Raw genomic sequence first — 20,338 nt, 5'->3', positions numbered from 1 at the left:
TCCTGAACAACCTATGCTGTGTCAAGTTTCACCCAGATTATCCTGAACATACCATGCTGTGTCAAGTTTCACCCAGATTATCCTGAACATCCCATGCTGCTTCAAGTTTCACCCAGATTATCCTGAACAACCTATGCTGTGTCAAGTTTCACCCAGATTATCCTGAACAACCTATGCTGTGTCAAATTTCACCCAGATTATCCTGAACATCCCATGCTGTGTCAAGTTTCACCCAGATTATCCTGAACAACCTATGCTGTGTCAAGTTTCACCCAGATTATCCTGAACAACCCATGCTGTGTCAAGTTTCACCCAGATTATCCTGAACATCCCATGCTGTGTCAAGTTTCACCCAGATTATCCTGAACATCCCATGCTGTGTCAAGTTTCACCCAGATTATCCTGAACAACCCATGCTGTGTCAAGTTTCACCCAGATTATCCTGAACATCCCATGCTGCTTCAAGTTTCACCCAGATTATCCTGAACATCCCATGCTGTGTCAAGTTTCACCCAGATTATCCTGAACAACCCATGCTGTGTCAAGTTTCACCCAGATTATCCTGAACATCCCATGCTGCTTCAAGTTTCACCCAGATTATCCTGAACATCCCATGCTGTGTCAAGTTTCACCCAGATTATCCTGAACAACCCATGCTGTGTCAAGTTTCACCCAGATTATCCTGAACATCCCATGCTGTGTCAAGTTTCACCCAGATTATCCTAAACATCCCATGCTGTGTCAAGTTTCACCCAGATTATCCTGAACATCCCATGCTGTGTCAAGTTTCACCCAGATTATCCTAAACATCCCATGCTGTGTCAAGTTTCACCCAGATTATCCTGAACATCCTATGCTGTGTCAAGTTTCACCCAGATTATCCTGAACATCCCATGTGGTGTCAAGTTTCACCCAGATTATCCTGAACATCCTATGCTGTGTCAAGTTTCACCCAGATTATCCTGAACATCCCATGCTGTGTCAAGTTTCGCCCAGATTATCCTGAACATCCCATGCGGTGTCAAGTTTCACCCAGATTATCCTGAACATCCTATGCTGTGTCAAGTTTCACCCAGATTATCCTGAACATCCTATGCTGTGTCAAGTTTCACCCAGATTATCCTGAACATCCCATGCTGTGTCAAGTTTCACCCAGATTATCCTGAACATCCCATGCGGTGTCAAGTTTCACCCAGATTATCCTGAACATCCTATGTTGTGTCAAGTTTCACCCAGATTATCCTGAACATCCCATGCGGTGTCAAGTTTCACCCAGATTATCCTGAACATCCCATGCGGTGTCAAGTTTCACCCAGATTATCCTGAACATCCTATGTTGTGTCAAGTTTCACCCAGATTATCCTGAACATCCCATGCGGTGTCAAGTTTCACCCAGATTATCCTGAACATCCCATGCGGTGTCAAGTTTCACCCAGATTATCCTGAACATCCTATGTTGTGTCAAGTTTCACCCAGATTATCCTGAACATCCCATGCGGTGTCAAGTTTCACCCTGAACATCTTGAACATCCCATGCGGTGTCAAGTTTCACCCTGAACATCTTGAACATCCCATGCTGTGTCAAGTTTCACCCAGAATATCCTGAACATCCCATGCTTTGTCAATTTTCATAAACCAAGAGAGAAAAGTTCAGTACAGTTCTTGTTGTCATTTGCCACAAAGTTAAAGATCTGAAGGTGAATATTCATCATATAATGCCACCCACCCATGGACATGTGCAAGCACCTAACCATTTAAATATCTAGTTTTCAATAAATAATAAATTATTTTAATACATTTACTATATAAAATATGGGAAACATTTCATTTCTGTTATCCATTTATGGTTCTGGAGAATACCTTCCCCAGGCCCCAGTCTCAGGCCAGCCCTCATCAGATGTAAAGACAATATTACAGGATTAAGAACTATTAAGGAAAATAAAGACACATGAATTCTGAATGCAAGTAAGTTAATAGTGAACTTAATTTAAATGAAAACAACAGAATATGTGAGGCTTGAATCTATGGCAGGCAAGTCCTAAAACTCATAGGCCAGTGTGCTAACCACTAAACCAACTGTCTCTAATTGAATTTAACCTGCAAGATACTTTTCTGTACACTGTGGCCACAAATGCTGGTTTTTTACAGATGAATCCCACATTAATACAACTGTGATTTGTCTGCAATTGTGTTTTTACAATTTTATAAATTCTTACTCTTCCTTTGCCTCCCTTACTGAGCAACTCCTGGGTGCCCTGGGCTCTCGAGTTCTTCAGGTTAAGTACAGCAGGGTCCAGCTTTTCGCCATTTTGCCTCACGGCATTCCGCTAATACGGCAATCTCAAATTATGATCAAAACTTCCTATACAGCAAGTGGTCTTTCAAATACGGTGCGTGCCACCCGGTTTGTTTACATTCTCCATGAGCACATCTATTATGTAATAATCACTCTTGGGCACATTAAATGTCTAATTTTACTTCAATACAGACATTTTCATTAAACCATCTATGGTATTTTCTTTAAAATTATATACGAAACATGTTACATAACATATAAACATGCTGTTTATATGCTATGGAGGTGTGGTTGCCGGGCGGAGGGAAAACATTACTTAACCCGTAAACGGTCCAAACGTATATATACGTTTTTTCAACATTTGAAAGTATGTAAAAAAAGTAGATCTTCTTTTTGTTTTTCTACATCTGAAAATGTGTAAAAAAAAATATGTAAAAAAACTTAGATCTACTTTTGTAGCACTACACATGTGAACGTAGATCTGCTTGGACCGTTTACGGGTTAATATTAATAATAATCACTCGTGCACATTAAATGTCTTACTTTACGTTAATATAGACATTTTCATTAATCCATCTATATTTTCTCCCAAATTATATAAGAAACATGTTACATAGCACATAAACATTTTATGTTCATATACACATGTACTATGGAGGTGCGGTAGCCGGGCGGAGGGAAAACATTACATCATAATGCTTTTGTTTACAATTCTCGGCATATGTTGCTATGTATGATAATCTATGTACGTAACTGTATCTGTGTATACCTGAATAAACTTAGTTTTTTTTTTTTTTTAACAAGTCGGCCGTCTCCCACCGAGGCAGGGTGACCCAAAAAGAAAGAAAATTCCCAAAAGAAAATACTTCCATCATCATTCAACTCTTTCACCTCACTCTCACATAATCACTGTTTTTGCAGAGGTGCTCAGAACACAACAGCTTAGAAGCATATACGTATAAAGATACACAACATATCCCTCCAAACCGTCAATATCCCGAACCCCTCCTTTAGAGTGCAGGCATTGTAAACAAATAAACAAGAACAAGAACCAGTAAGAAAAAAGAAATCCCAGAAGGGCTTGTATATATATGCTTGTACATGCATGTGTTCTCCATGGGGAAGTGGAACAGAATTCTTCCTCCTTAAGCCATGCGTGTCATAAGAGGCGACTAAAATGCCGGAAACAAGGGGCTAGTAACCCGTTCTCCTGTATATACAGTGGACCCCCGCATAACGTCGGCATCGCATAGTGTTAAATCCGCATAGCGATACATTTTATCGCTAAAATTTTGCCTCGCATAGTGCTAAAAAATTCGCTCAACGCGATTCGTCCGAGATGCATCCATGCGGCCTGAGCCAGCCTCACTTTTTCTGCCAGTGGCACTGTTTACAAGCCAGCCTCCGTGGTAACATTCAAGCATACAATCGGAACATTTCGTATTATTACAGCCTTTTAATAGTGATTTCACCTGAAAAATAAGTGACAATGGGCCCCAAGAAAGCTTCTAGTGCCAACCCTACAGGAATAAGGGTGAGAATTACTATGGAGATGAAGAAAGAGATCATTGCTAAGTATGAAAGTGGAGTGCGTGTCTCCGAGCTGGCCAGGTTGTATAGTAAACCACAATCAACCATCGCTTCTATTGTGTCCAAGAGAACGCCAATCAAGGAAGCTGTTCTTGCCAAAGGTTTAACTGTGCTTTCGAAACAGAGATCGCAAGTGATAGAAGATGTTGAGAGACTGTTATTGGTGTGGATAAACGAAAAACAGATAGCATGCGACAGCATCTCTCATGCGATCATAAGTGAAAAGGCTAGGAAGGTGCACGAGGATTTAATTAGAAAAATGCCTGCAACTAGTGGTGATGCGAGTGAATTTAAGGCCAGCAAAGGTTGGTTTGAGAGATTTAAGAGGCGTAGTGGCATACATAGTGTGATAAGGCATGGTGAGGCTGCCAGCTCGGACCAAAAAGCAGCTGAATAATATGTGCATGAATTCAAGGAGTACATAGACAGTGAAGGACTGAAACCTGAACAAGTGTTTGTGACGAAACAGGCCTGTTTTGGAAGAAAATGCAAAGCAGGACCTACATTACTCAGGAGGAAAACGCACTCCCAGGACATAAGCCTATGAAAGACAGTCTTACTCTTCTCATGTGTGCCAATGTTAGTGGTGATTGCAAAGTGAAGCCTTTATTAGTGTATCACTCTGAAACTCCCAGAGCGTTCAGGCAAAAGAATATCCTCAAGGCTAATTTGTGTGTGCTGTGGAGGGCAAACAATAAGGCAAGGGTCACTAGGGACTTTTTCTATGACTGGTTACACCAAGCATTTGCCCCCACTGTGAAAAATTACCTAACTGAAAAGAAATTAGACCTTAAGTGCCTCCTGGTGTTAGACAATGCCCCTGGTCATCCTACAGACTTGGCAGAGCGACTTTGTGGGGACATGAGCTTCATTAAGGTGAAGTTTTTGCCTCCTAATACCACTCCTCTCCTGCAGCCCATGGACCAGCAGGTTATTGCAAACTTCAAAAAACTGTACACAAAAGCTCTGTTTGAAAGGTGCTTTGTAGTGACCTCAGAAACTCAATTGACTCGAAGAGAGTTTTGGAGAGAGCACTTTAATATCCTCAATTGCGTAAACCTTATAGGTAAGGCTTGGGAGGGAGTGACTAAGAGGACCTTGAACTCTGCTTGGAAGAAACTGTGGCCAGAATGTGTAGACCAAAGGGATTCTGAAGGATTTGAGGCTAACCCTGAGAATCCTATGCCAATTGAGGAATCAAATGTGGCATTGGGGAAGTCCTTGGGGTTGGAGGTTAGTGGGGAGGATGTGGAAGAGTTGGTGGAGGAGGACAATGAAGAACTAACCACTGATGAGCTGCTAGATCAACTTCAACAGCAAGAGGCCACACCTGAGGAAATTGCTTCAGAGGAGGAGAGAGAGAAATTGAAGAAGTTGCCTACTTCAAAGATTAAGGAAATCTGTGCAAAGTGGCTTGAAGTGCAAACCTTCATGGATGTAAATCACCCTCAGACAGCTATTGCAAGCCGTGCTGGTGACTATTACACTGACACTGTTGTGAAACACTTTAGGAAAGTCATAAAGGAACGAGAGGTACAGGCCACTATGGACAGATATGTTGTGCGAAGTCCAGTGACTCTGAAGCTGGTCCTAGTGGCATTAAAAGAAGAAGGGAAGCAACCCCGGAAAAGAACTTGACACCTCAAGTCCTAATGGAAGGGGATTCCCCTTCTAAACACTAAAACCATCCAGTCTCCCCTCCTCCCATCCCATCAATCATCACCACATCTTCAATAAAGGTAAGTGTCATGTAACTGTGCATGTTTTCTTAAGTTTGTGTGTATTAAAATTAATATTTCATGTGGTAAAAAATTTTTTTTTCATACGTTTGGGTGTCTTGCACAGATTAATTTGATTTCCATTATTTCTTATGGGGAAAATTAATTCGCATAACGATAATTTCGCATAACATTGAGCTCTCAGGAACGGATTAATAGCGTTATGCAGGGGTCCACTGTATTACTAAATGTAAAAGGAGAAACTTTCATTTTTCCTTTTGGGCCACCCCGCCTCGGTGGGATATGGCTTGTGTGTTGAAAGAAGAAGAAAGACACGCATGTGTAGTGTGACCTCAGTGTAAGTAGAAGTAGCAAGACATACCTGAAATCTCGCATGTTTATGAGACAGAAAAAAGACACAGGCACTTCTACCATTATGTAAAACAATTACAGACTTCCATTTTACACTCGCCTGGTAGGACGGTAATACCTCCTGGGTGGGTGCTGTTTACCAACCTACTACCTAGGACAGTAATACCTCCCTGGGTGGGTGCTGTTTACCAACCTACTACCTAGGACAGTAATACCTCCCTGGGTGGGTGCTGCCTACCAACCTGCTACCTAGGACTCAGTAAACTTTTTTGCCTATAATTTTTACAATCTCTTTTGCCCCTTTAAATCATTAAAAAACAAGGCAGGAGACCTAAATAACTTGTCACCAATCACGTAGAAAAAAGCAGCTCATGTGCTGTTCCTTATTATTGCAACACAACTTAACAAAATTGTTGAATCTTCAACATTCCCATCCATACTCAAGACAGCAAGGGTCACACCAATCCTCAAATGAGGCAATCCTACAGAACTAACTAACACTCAAACAACATCCCACTCTGACGGTTTTCTCTTTCTAGTTAGCTATATGGGAAACAGTGTTACTAGCCCATTGCTCCCAGCATTTTAGTCGACTTTTACAACAGGCATGGCTTACGGAGGAAAGATTCTTATTCCATTTCCCCAGGGAAATGAAAGGAAAAGTAATAAGAACAAGAACTTTCTTCTTTCAACAAACTGGCTGTATCCCACCAAAGCAGGGTCCCCCAAAAAGAAAAACAAAAGTATGTCTTTTTAACTTTAGTAATGCATACAGGAGAAGGGATTACTAGCCCCTTCCTCCCGGCATGTCAGTCGCCTCTTACAACATGCATATCTTATTCAAGAAGAATTCTGTTCCACCTCCCCATGGAGATAAGAAGAAATAAACAAGAACATGAACTAGTAAGAAAACAGAAGAAAACTCATAGGGGTATGTATATACATGCATGTACATGCATATGTAGTGTGACCTTTAGTGTCAGTAGAAGTAGCAACCTTTGATATACCTTTGAAGAGTTTCAAGAGTTTATCTACTCTCTGAGCCCGGCCATGGGCCAGGCTCGTCTGGTGCTTGCCTGGTCAACCAGGCTGTTGCTGCTGGAGGCCAGCTGCCCCACCTATCCATCACAGCCTGAAATCTTACCTGAAATCCTACACATTTATGAGACAGAAAAAAAGACACCAGCAATTATACCATCATGTAAAACAAATACTACAGGGTTTCATTTTACACTCACTTGGCAGTATGGTAATACCTTCCTGGGTGGTTGCTGTCTACCACCCTACTACCTACATGTACATTTTTTTTGTTATGAGAGTACTCAGTGACAACTATCCAACTAGCAAAACACAAAATATGAAACGTGGCCATACAAACCTCTATCTGGCAGAAGCTATTCCCCACATACAATAGTTCAAATAGTCTAGCCCCCACCCCATACAAAGTATGTAACGCATTCACTTACTTCAAACTTTCAGGCCAATCACCATTAGCTACTAGTCCAGTCATTCCTTTTATATCCTTGACACCTTTTGGTTCTTGTGTCTTGTTCATACCACTTTGGATTTCATTAACTGAAGATTTGTTGACTGTGGCTTGATCATCATTATTTTCTTTTCCACCTGATGAATTTGGAGAAAGATGCTGCTGCTGGTTAGAGAGAAACTGCATCTTGCTCCATGGGCTACTTGACATAAGCATAATATTCTTATTCTTTTTATTTTTCTTCTTATTATGACCCGTATTATGCTGCTGATAATGCTGCTGCGTGTGCTGTTGCTGCATATGCTGCTGTTGCTGCACATGCTGTTGCTGTACATGCTGTTGTTGCATATGCTGCTGCTGCTGCACATGCTGCTGTTGCTGCTTTTGTGCTTGCTGCTGCTGGTCTTGCTGCTGCTGCTGCACCTGTTGCTGCTGCACCTGTTGTTGCTCATGCTGCTGCTTCTGTTGCTCTTGCTCTTGCTGCTGCTGCTCTTGCTGTGATTGTGGCTGCTGTGGTTGCTGCTGTGCCTGCTGCTGCTGCAAGGCATTAAAGCCAAGGCCTTTCTTACTTGGAAGATTAAATTTAACTGGAACCCCTGAAATGCCTGGAGAATTCCCTCTACTCACAGGTGATTGAGTGTAGTTTGGTGGTGGTCCAATTGGTGGAGGACCAGACGGTCCATACCACCCACCACTATAGGCACTATAGTTATCATAACTAGGACCATAGGATGGGTTATAGCTGTAACCCTGATTATAATCCTGATTATTATAATGCTGAGGTAGTGGAGCATTTGCATTTTGTTGACTACTGCTATCCTGATGCTTCCCAGGAGTATTGCTGTTGGAAGTGTTTAAATTATTCATCTTGTTCTGCCCATCATTTTCAGAATTCTGGCCAGCTGGAGGGGGACCGGGAGGGAGAGGAGGATTGTTGCTATTTCCAGAACTATTGCTGCTCTTATTATTATTGGTATTAGCGTTGGCACTGTTCTCAGCTTGTGGTGTAGGTGGTGGGCCAGACATTCCTGGTGGCACACCATATCCCCACTGAGCTTGCTGTTGAAAAAAAAAACAATAGTTAAGCAAAGCTTGAAAATCACAACAAATAATTACTATAGATATTCTGCATAGTTTTCAATCCATCTTCCAGCCCTTTTAAACTTGTATTCTCTCTCTATTTTGGATGGAATATATTTATATAAAAAAAGGCATAAAGGAAAAGAGCTAAAGTATCTTTCCATCCTTGAACTGAATGATCAACGTAATACAGGAAGAAGATGCATTAACTATTACCTGAAGAATAACAGAGTAATACAGTGTAACCCCGGATTTCATACTTAATCCGTTTCAGAAGGTCGGTCCAAATCCGAAACGTACAAATAAATTCAGTAATAGAACTAGGCATTAAAAAAACAATAAAAAGTAAAATAGTACATACACGGTACATTCTTTACTTACCTTAAAATATTTGTAGTCTTAATGTAGGGCGAGAGGTGAGTAGTATTTATTTGTAGGAAGTCAGTGTAGGTAGCCAGTACGTGTAGCCCAGGCTACCTACACTGCAGCCCAGAGCCATGTTATCATCATCAACACACCATGTTCACTGAGTTTAATCGTTTCTAACAACTACCTGTAGATACCATCACAAAGGGAGAAGTAATGAATAATTCATGCCGAGAATTGTAAACAAAAGCATTATGTATTAAGGGCGGTGACTGGGCCAGATGCAGATTCATACAGGTTTCTCTAATGCTGGACCAGAGAAAATGTAATGTTTTCCTTATGCCTGGCTAGCACACCTCCATGGTATTTAAACATTGCAAAAGCAATGTACAGTGTTTCTTACATAATTTTGAAGAAAATATCAGAGATGGATTAATCAAAATGTCTATATTAACATCAAATAAGACATTTAATGTGTCCAAGAGTTTTTATTATTATGTATTAGTATTATTACTATGATGTTAACCCTTTGACTGTCGAAGGGCCAAATCCTGAAGTTGCTTCTGGTGTCGCAAAATATTCGAAAAAAAAAAAATTATTTTTTCTTATCAAAATGTTAAGATTATTTTTCTGATTGTTTTAGTCCCAAAAAAAATTTTTTCCCATCAGTACTTACCGAGATATAGAGTCCTGAAGTTTGCTGAAATTGATCTGCTGGCGGCAACAGCGGCGACTGCCGCTCACCCGGTAAACTTTTATTTACTTGTATTCGATGGTTTCTTGTTTTTTTCACTATTTTATTTTTTCACATAACTTTTGTGGCCTGTGAGACCAAATTATTGTGCAATGTTCAAATATACACTCGTTGAATGTAACACAATTATAGCAAAAACACTCGTATCATTATAATGTTGCTAAAACTTGTTTACACAAACAAACAATGTAAACAAATGTTTATTACGATTGCTTTATAATATATATACATATGTACAATCACTGGACACTTTATTAGAAGTGCTGCAGCTTGTGGAATTCTTTGAAACATGGGTATAAGCACAATGGTGTCTTACACTCCTCACACATAAAACGAGTGTCTCTGCGTTTTTGTTGGCGTTTTGTGGTATGTCCACAGACAAAACACCTCTTCTGAGCATTTTTCTTGGCAGTAGTAGCAGGCAGTGGTATGGGGTAGTGATCACCAGGCCTCAGACGAGAGGACATGTGTTGATAATTTCGTGGGCGCTGGTCTATTGCAGGTGTTGTTTCTTGGTACTTGAATATTATTTGTCTGATGACTGACAAACAAAATTCACCATATTTGGGTTTGTTCTTGGTCTTCAACTTATACATATTATAAGCATTCAGCATAGAAATGTCAAGAAGATGGAAAAACAGTTTTATGTATCACTTATAACTCTTGCAAACACAGTCAGCAAACCCAATCTGCATGTCACATTTGTCCACTAAGCGCATATTGAGGTTGTAATCCATCACAGCTGCAGGTTTTACAATAGGTTCATTGGTCTCTCTATTCTGCTTGCCAGTCTCTACCATTTCGTGTCGGTGAACTGATGTCAGCAGTGTGACATCACGTTTGTCATGCCACCGAAATGCCATGATGTCATTGGCAGCAAACACCTGCACTTCACCTCTACGACTGCCAGCTTCGAACCTAGGCATATGTTTACGACTTCTACGCACTGTGCCACACACATCTGTCATGTTCACTCGCAAGAAATCACTGAGTATAGGGCTTGTGTACCAGTTGTCAGTATATAAAATATGCCCCTTACCAAGATATGGCTCCATCATTGTTCTAACCACATCACCAGAGATACCCAGTAACTTCCTGGTATCTTCCATTGTTTTACCGCCAGTGTACACAATTATATCCAAAACCAGACCAGTTTTGCAATCACACAGAACAAATAACTTTATACCAAAGCGTTTCCTCTTGCTTGGTATATACTGCTTGAATGAGAGTCTTCCTTTGAACAAAATCAAAGACTCGTCAATAACAAGCTTCCTGAAGGGATAAAAATACATACAGCACTTTTGTTTCAGGTACATAAACACACGTCTGATCTTATATAACCTGTCGCTTCTGTCAGGCCTGGTTTTGTCTGAAAAGTGTAACATACGTAACAGTAACACAAATCTATTCACTGGTATAATGTCACTGAAAGCAGGGGTTGAAATCAGGCGGTCTGTCGCCCAGTATGTGCTGACACTATGCTTATACACATGTGGCATAAGCATTATTGTGGCAAAGAAGATACATCTCTGCCACAGTTGTGTCCTTCCACTGGTGTAGGCGTGATCTTGGTGACAGAATAGTGTTTGCCATGGTGTACTCATAGTATGTATTGCTTTCCCTGACAATAATGTCCATCAGGGGTTCATCGAAGAACAACTGAAAGCATTCCAGTTCAGTGGGATTGTTCCCAAGTGTACATGATGGCCGTATTCCACTTTGTCCTCCATCAAAGTCATGGGGATTGGGAACAAACTCGTCATCTTGATGCCAATCCCAGATGCGGTCAGCTGGTGCGTTCTGGATATTGTAATGTCGTTGTGGTTGTGCAGGTTGTGGTTGTGGTTGTGAGAGTGTGGGGTCGGCCGAAGCAGGTTGTAGTTGTGCAGAGTCAGCAGCGCGGGCACTAGCGTGGCCCGCTGCTGGTGTCACATGACTCATGGCACCGTCACTATCACCACCACCGCCTGCTGCCTCACTCACATCATTTATACCCATCGTAACAATATCGTCGTCATCACTATCAGGACGTGGTGTAGGGCCACGGGATGTGCTCCGAGATGTACTCCTTCCTCTTGGAAGAGCATATGGCACACTACCAGACCACATGCGACGTCGTACATACTGCCGTTTCACTGGGGAATATTCACCCTCACTGTCACAACTAGAAGTGCTTTCAATAACCTTGAAATCACTATCACTATCACTTGCACTGCTCACATCTGAGTCTTGTACACGGACAAATAGTTTCCTCTTTCGTCCTGGTACAGGTGAATATGAACGAGCCGGCCTAGCACCAGAGGTGGATGGTTGTGGGTCATCTGGGTTTTCATCACTAATTATGTTATCCTGGGTAATTTTCTCGGTCACACCCGCTTCAAAACCAGGGAATTCACTTTCACTGACACTATCATCACTGTTTGAGCTATCACTTGGGAACAAAAGACCTCCAATCCGCCGAGGAGTGAGGAACTTCTTACCGCGAGGCATGGTGAAAATGGACTACCAAGATGGCGTTCCCACAATGCACCGCTGAGTCCCAGATTTTTTTCACAGGGTGCACACCGACCACTGAGACCCATTCTCTCTCGTGTAGGCCTACCAGCCCTCTCCCGCTCGATTTGAAGCCGCTAGAATTTATGCGTATAGATACGTCAAACACGGTATCTCCCATGACGTACATATACGACCGCGACAGTCAAAGGGTTAAGACTAGAGGGATACTCTTGGTGAACGAGTAACAAAGGCATGTTTATATGCTATATAATGTGTTTCTTATACAATTTTGAAGAAAATATCAGAGATGGATTAATGAAAATGTCTATATTAACATATGGAAGAAGGCGAGGAGGGGAGAGAGAGGAGAGCTTATTGTTTGAAAGGGTAATCCCCCTCCATAAGGACTTCAGGTATCAAAGCCCTATCTGGGGTTACTTCCCTTCCTTGTCTTTTACTGGCACTGAACCCCTGCCACACTAAAAATCTGTCCAGAGCTCTCTGTTTCTAGCGTCTCTAAGATATGCCTAAAATGGGGCAAGGTACTGTCACTGAACATGTTGCAGATACAGCTTGTATCAGCTTGGTCCCGGGCAGCGGACGCGTCTGATACATACGATTTCCGGGTGGAGGTACGAAATCCGGACCAAAATTTCACCCAAAAAAGTGGTTCTAAATCCAAAACGTACAATATTTAGTGTGTATGAAATCTGGAGTTCCACTGCATGGTAATTCAAAAAAGCTATTGGAACATCACAGGTATTCTTTCTAGTTATATAAAATATGTGAAATAAATGACATGCTTCAATATTTTAGAAATACAGTACTTAAGTTCTAAGGAAATCCATTTTAACTTCAGAAAACTACCCTTCCAGTATCACATACAGTAATACACCTACAAAATACGGGGGATAAATAAACTTTCATAGCTTCTACAAAAAAAATGTTCAGTGATGTTTCACTTACAGTGTCTGAGGAAATGGAAAACAATCAGGATACATCCAAGAAAGGGAAGGAAAGTTCCAATTCCCTTGATCAAGAGGTCTTCTACAGCATTAAGCACCTCCCTTCAGGGGTCGAATTACAAAACCATACAAATTTAAATCATTAAGCTAAGTTTATAATTACACCTACTGTTAAACAAATTAACTTGGGTTACCATTATTTTTTACACAGGCCCTATGTAACAGTAGGCTAACCTCCAAAAATCTATGACTACTTAATAACAAGCTGTCTCTGAGGCACAGTTTCCCAACAATTATCCTAAGTCATTACTTTTATAGAAGTTTGCTTCTCTTCGCAAGCCAATTAAGTGTTTTACATGTCAATTTATAAAGTTGTACATCCTTAGACTGTAATAATAATAATAATATCTTTATTTACTACAAGTTCATGTATGTACAAGGTAAATAACAAAAAAGGCACAATACCGTGACTGGAACGATGCACAAATAACCCGCACATAAAAGAGAGAAGCTTACGACGATGTTTTGGTCTGACTTGGACCATTGACAAAGTCACACTAACCAGAGGTGGAGTAGGACGGCTATATATAAGCAGGAAGAGGTGAAGGTGGTGGTGGTGGTGGTGGTGGTGGTGGTAGTAGTAGTAGTAGTAGTAGTAGTAGTAGTAGTAGTAGTAGTAGTAGTAGTAGTAGTAGTAGTAGTAGTAGTAGTAGTAGTAGTAGTAGTAGTAGTAGTAGTAGTAGTAGTAGTAGTAGTAGTAGTAGTAGTAGTAGTAGTAGTAGTAGTAGTAGTAGTAGTAGTAGTAGTAGTAGTAGTAGTAGTAGTAGTAGTAGTAGTAGTAGTAGTAGTAGTAGTAGTAGTAGTAGTAGTAGTAGTAGTAGTAGTAGTAGTAGTAGTAGTAGTAGTAGTAGTAGTAGTAGTAGTAGTAGTAGTAGTAGTAGTAGTAGTAGTAGTAGTAGTAGTAGTAGTAGTAGTAGTAGTAGTAGTAGTAGTAGTAGTAGTAGTAGTAGTAGTAGTAGTAGTAGTAGTAGTAGTAGTAGTAGTAGTAGTAGTAGTAGTAGTAGTAGTAGTAGTAGTAGTAGTAGTAGTAGTAGTAGTAGTAGTAGTAGTAGTAGTACAAGAATGGTATATAATACCGACAAGATGAAATTAAGACACATGCGCAACACCCGGGCATCCCTATCGTAGACGTTTCGCCATCCAGCCAGCCACTGGATGGCGAAACGTCCACAACAAAGACAACCACACGCCGCACATGTGTCTTAATTTCATCAGTAGTTGTAGTAGTAGTAGTAGTAGGAGCAGAGGTAGTAGTAGTGGTAGAGGTAGAAGTGGGAAATAAGGAGGACGAGCCAGTCAAATACAAAGGAAGGGGAGCACTGCAAGAGAGCTACGTGCCCACTGAGGGAGAGCAAGCGCACAGAGGTGCGTGAAAGGGGAAGTGGGAAATAAATGAAGAAGGAACAGAAACACGAGACAGAAGAGAGAAAGACAACCCAGAGGAGAAAAGGAAAGAGGAAAGGGGAAGAGGGAGAAGAAGAAAAAGAAAAAGAAAAAATAAGGAGCTAGGTTAAGTCACGGGTGTTCTGAAGTTTGGAGCATTTTACAATGTAGTGGGAGAGGAAGGCATCTACAGAGACGAAGCCAGGGCTAAGGTTCATACAAGGAAAGTTGTGTATTAGAGAGGATTCAACTAGACGGCGACTGTTCGAGTTGGAAGTAGGGAAGACAGTTTTAGCAGAAGACCAGTCAATAGGATGGCTATGATCTCTGACGTGACAGAAAAGAGCATTGTTAGTGTCGGCAAGCCTAACACTATTTTTGTGCTCCTTAAGTCTGTCAGAAAGAGATCGACCAGTTTCTCCGAAGTATTGAAGAGGACAGGAGGAGCAAGAAATAGAGTAGACACCAGGAACATCTGTAGAGGGAGGAGAGGTATGAACAAGATTAGTGCGAAGAGTGTTAGTCTGGCGGAAGGTAAGCTTGATGTCTAAGGGACGGAGAGAATTGTCGAGATTAGAAAGACTGGAAATGTAGGGAAGGCAGAGGATACAAGAGTTCCCAGGAGTAGAGAGTTTGGGAGAGAAGAAATTGCATTTAGCACGTGAGAGGCCAGAGTCTATGAAATGGGAAGGGCAGCCAAGACGGGAAAACGAATTATGAAGAGTGGAAATTTCTGCTGGAAGGAACTGAGGATCACCGATGCGGAGGGCACGGAGAAAGAGAGAGATAAGAACACTTTTCTTGACAGGGGAAGCATGATAGGAAAAGTAATGAATGTACATGCCACTGTGCATAGGTTTTCGGTAAACGGAAAAGGAAAAACCTGTATCTGAGCGGTGGACATGGACATCAAGGAAAGGAAGCAAGGAATTAGATTCCCATTCAGCTTTAAACTTAATGGAAGGGGCAAGATTATTAAGAGCTTCAAGAAAAGGTTGGAAGAGACTGGAGTCATGAGGCCACAGAGCAAAGATGTCATCCACATAGCGGAGCCAGAGTGAAGGTTGCACATCGAGGGTAGGAAGAAGAACAGTCTCGAAGTATTCCATGTAAAGATTAGCAAGGACAGGAGAGAGAGGAGAGCCCATAGCGACACCGAAGGTTTGAGAATAATATTTCCCTTGGAAGGAAAAGGAGTTAAGAGTCCACACACAGGGGAATAAGATCAAGAAAGATATCAGTAGGTATAGGGAGATGAAGAACCCCTACATGGGCCTTCTCTCTAAGGAAATCAAGGACATCATCAAGAGGGACATTGGTGAAGAGGGACTCAACGTCAAGACTAAGCATCTTGCAGGTTGGGAGAGAGCGAACCCGTTCAATGAAGTCTTGAGAGTGACGGAGGTGGGCAGGAGAAAAAGTACCAAGAAAGGGAGTGAGGGTTTTGGCCAGCCAAGAAGCAAGAGAATAAGAGACAGAACCTCTAGAGGATATGATAGGACGAAGAGGAATATCAGGTTTATGAGTTTTGGGAAGGCCATAGAAATAGGGAAGAGAGGGACAGATGACACGAAACCGTTGAACAAGGTCAAAGTCAGGAGGACAGAGGTCTACTACTACTACTACTACTACAACTACTGATGAAATTAAGACACATGTGCGGCGTCTGGTTGTCTTTGTTGTAGACGTTTCGCCATCCAGTGGCTGGCTGGATGGCGAAACGTCTACGATAGGGATGCCTGGGTGTTGCGCATGTGTCTTAATTTCATCTTGTCGGTATTATATACCATTCTTGTACTACTACTACTACTACTACTACTACTACTACCATAACCTCTTCCTGCCTATATATAGCTGTCCTACTCCACCTCTGGTTAGTGTGACTTTGTCAATGGTCCAAGTCAGACCGAAACGTCGTCGTAAGTTTCTCTCTTTTATGTGCGGGTTATTTGTGTATGTACAAGGTATACAGGCCTCGCTGACATCATTGACATACGTATTACTATATAAAAAACCGCTTGTTATGCATAGCATTTCGAGCAAATTAGGTCAGTTTTGTACCAGGATGCAACCCACACCAGTCTACTAACACTCAGGTACCCATTTTACTGATGAGTGAACATAGACAACCGGTGTAAGGAAACACGTCCAATGTTTCCACCCCTTCGCTGGGAATCAAACCCAGACCCTCACCGTGTAAAGTAAGAGCTTTTGCCACCAGGCCACAGGGCACCGACCTGTTCTACAACTGATCAAAAATAAGGTGTTTTAAAATTTAACAAGTATTACTCATGAAAAAAAAATTAAATGATGGCAAACAACTCACACAATGGATAATATTTGAACACTTGGCAAATCAGTCCTAAAACTAGCATGCCAGTGCTCAAAATTACTGTACATATGGGCCAAAAAAATTTCATCCAACTAGGTACACATCTACCCATTCCATCAGTTGTTTAAGAACATGAGAAAGAAGGAACAATGCAGCAGGTCTACTGACCCATGCGAGGCAGCTCCAAGTCACCTCCCGGCTTAGACCAATGATCCACCTCGCTAGGTCAGGTCATATCCTTTTAACCTGTAAACGGTCCAAACGTATATATACGTTTTTACCGCTAGTGCCCCAAATGTATGTATACTTTTTTTTTTTTGTCATACATTCAACATTGCCACGATAAGCCTGAGTCGCCTAGACATGAGAGAATGGGTGTGCGCACTCACTGTGCGCCATATTAAAATAATTGGGGATGCCTGGGTACCATATGCTCTTTTTTCCTATTAAAAAAAAATATTTTTTTCTCTCAAAAACGTTGGGGCACTACGGGAGGGAACGCATATATACATTTGGACCGTTTACGGGTTAAGGAAGATGCACAGCATCAAGCCTATTAGCACAAACTAGTCAGATCCAGCTCACACCCACCGACACCCACCGACACCCACCCATGTATTTTTTTTTATTAACACATCGGCCTTCTCCCACCAAAGCAGGGTGGGCCGAAAAAGAAAAACTTTTATCGTTCACTCCTTTGATATAGTATCCTCGAAGAGTTTTGCGAGTTTAGCTACTCTCGGAGCCCAGCCATGGGCCATGCTCATCTAGTGCTTGCCTGGTCTACCAGGCTGTTGCTGCTGGAGGCCTGCTGCCCACTGCCACTGTCTTGCCAGAGATGTGCTTACACTACAGTTATAAAACTGCAATATTAACACCCCTCCTTCAGAATGCAGACACTACTTCCCAAATCCAGGACTCAGGCCTGGCCTGCCAGTTTCCCTGAATCACTTCATAAATGTTACTTTGCTCACACTCCAACAGCACATCAAGTCCTAAAAACCATTTGTCTCCATTTGCTCCTATTTAACACACTCACGCATGCTTGCTGGAAGTTAAAGCCCCTCGCACACTTCTTTTACCCCCTCCCTCCAACCTTTCCTAGGCTGACCCCTACCCTGCCTTCCCTCCACTACAGATTTATACACTTTTAAAGTCATTCTATTTTGTTCCATCCTCTCTGCACGTCCAAACCACCTCAACAACCCCTCCTCAGCCCTCTCGATAATAGCTTTGGTAATCCTGCACCTCCTCCTAATTTCCAAACTACGAATTCTCTACATTATATCCACACCCTACATTGCCCTCAGACATGACATCTTCACTGCCTTCAGCCTTCTGCTTGTTGCAACCTTCACCACCCATGTTTCACACCCATAAGAGCATTGGTATAACTATACTCTCATACATTCCCTTCTTTACATCCATGGACAAAGTTGCTTGTCTCCACAGACTCCTAAGTGTGCCACTCATCTTTTTCCCCTTGTCAATTCAATGATTCACCTCAATTTTCATAAACCCATCTGCTGACACTTCCACTCCCAAATATCCGAATACATTCACCTCCTCCATACTCTCTCCCTCCAACCTGATATCCAATATTTTGTCACCTAATTTTTTTTATCATCACCTTACTTTCAATTTTCTTCTTTTACATACCCTACCAAACTCTCCACCAACCTCTGCAAACTTCTCTTCAGTATCTACCAAAAGCACAGTGTCATCAGCAAAGAGCAATTGTGACAACTCCCACTTTGTGTTAGATTCTTTACCTTTTAACCCCACACCTCTTGCCAACACATGAGCATTCACTTCTCTTACAACCCCATCTATAAATATACATATACTAAACAACTGTGGTGACGTCACACATCCTTGTCTAACGCCTACTTTTACTGGAAAATAATCTCCCTCTTTCCTACATCCTCGTAAAAACTTTTCACTGCATTCAATAACCTACCTCCCATTCCATACATTTGCAACATCTGCCACATTGCCCCCTTGTCCACCCTGTCATACATCTTTTCCAAATTCATAAATGCCACAAAAACCTCTTTACCCTTATCTATACACTGTTCACCTACAGTGGAACCTCTGGTCATGACCACAATTCGTTCCAAAACTCTGGTCGTAAACCGATTTTGTCGCAACCCGAACCTAATTTCCCCATTGGATTGTACATAAATATGATTAATCCATTCCAGACCCCCTATGAACTACAGTGGAACCTCGGTATACAACTTAATTCATTTCAGAAGCCTGTTTGAGCACCTCTCCATTTGGGTATCGAACAAGTTATTCCCAACCAATTTTCTCTTTGGTTGGCTGTCATCACTAATCATCCTAGGCCCCATGGTGACATATTTATACAAACACAGTGGTACCTCAAATTTCGAACAGCTCCCAATTCAAACAATTATGTAAGTGTATTTTTGTAAGTGCTTTTGTAGGTGTATTTTTGGGGGTCTGAAATGGACTAATCTAATTTACATTATTCCTTACGGGAACAAATTCATTCGGTAACGGCACTCGAACAGCCTTCTGGAATGAATTATGGCCGAAATTCGAGGTACCACTGTAATACAAAAAAACACCAAAAAATGCGAAAAAACACGAAATAGTTTACGGCGAAGTTCTAGCAGGCCATATCTGTTAGGTCGAGTGCTGAGCTTTGTTCGAGTAGGGAGCTGGTTGTATACTGAGGTTCCACTGTATATGTAAATACGGTGGTCCCTCGATAATCGTAAGGCTCGATAGTCGTAATTTTAGAAAATCGAAACATTATTTTCGTCAAAACATTGGCTCATGAATCATCGTTTGACTTGCAAATAGTCATTCGTATGGGACATGTACACACAGCCCCGAGCCGCCTCACACTCCATTTCCAGCCAGTGTGCCATTGTTTATCAGTGAGTGAGGATGACCCCACAAGTTCATACATAAGAACATAAGAAAGGAGGAACACTGCAATAGGCCTGTTGGCCCATACTAGGCAGGTCCTTCACAAATCCAACCCATTAACAGAACAAATGCTACCCAAGCAACAAGCTCAGGTGCAAGTCCGACTCAAATCCAACCCCTCTCACTCATGTATTTATCCAACCTAAATTTGAAACTACCCAAGCCATAGCTTTTAGAACATAAGAAATGAGGAACACTACAATAGGCTTGTTGGCCCATACTAGGCAAGTCCTTCACAAATCCAACCCACTAACAGCATAACTGCTACCCAAGCAATAAGCTTTGATAAACCTATTTACTCATGTGCAAGCCCGATTCAAACCAACCCCTCTCACTCATGTATTTTCCCAACCTAAATTTCTTCTCCACTATAGGAAAAAACCTTGCCAATAAAATCCCAAGCTCAGATACCCCACTCAATGACTACCTCACTGGCAACTACACGAACACACTGTTCCTAGCTCCGACTAACCCAACTG

General features: G+C 41.7%; 1 protein-coding gene across 2 annotated transcripts in view; it reads right to left on the bottom strand.

Annotated features, from left to right (window-relative positions):
- LOC128691416 (leukocyte receptor cluster member 8 homolog) overlaps positions 1 to 20,338 on the bottom strand; it is a 120,334-nt gene that overhangs the window by 76,313 nt on the left and 23,683 nt on the right. For both annotated transcript variants that reach the window (XM_053780286.2, XM_053780287.2), the window contains exon 2: positions 7,443 to 8,521. In XM_053780286.2, coding sequence (XP_053636261.2) covers positions 7,443 to 8,521 — 1,079 coding nt within the window. The remainder of the gene's footprint in view (positions 1 to 7,442; positions 8,522 to 20,338) is intronic.

This window comes from Cherax quadricarinatus, chromosome 36 (genome assembly GCF_038502225.1).
Source record: "Cherax quadricarinatus isolate ZL_2023a chromosome 36, ASM3850222v1, whole genome shotgun sequence".
Classification (NCBI taxonomy): Eukaryota; Metazoa; Arthropoda; class Malacostraca; order Decapoda; family Parastacidae; genus Cherax; species Cherax quadricarinatus.
This window is presented reverse-complemented; position numbering and strand designations above follow the sequence as displayed.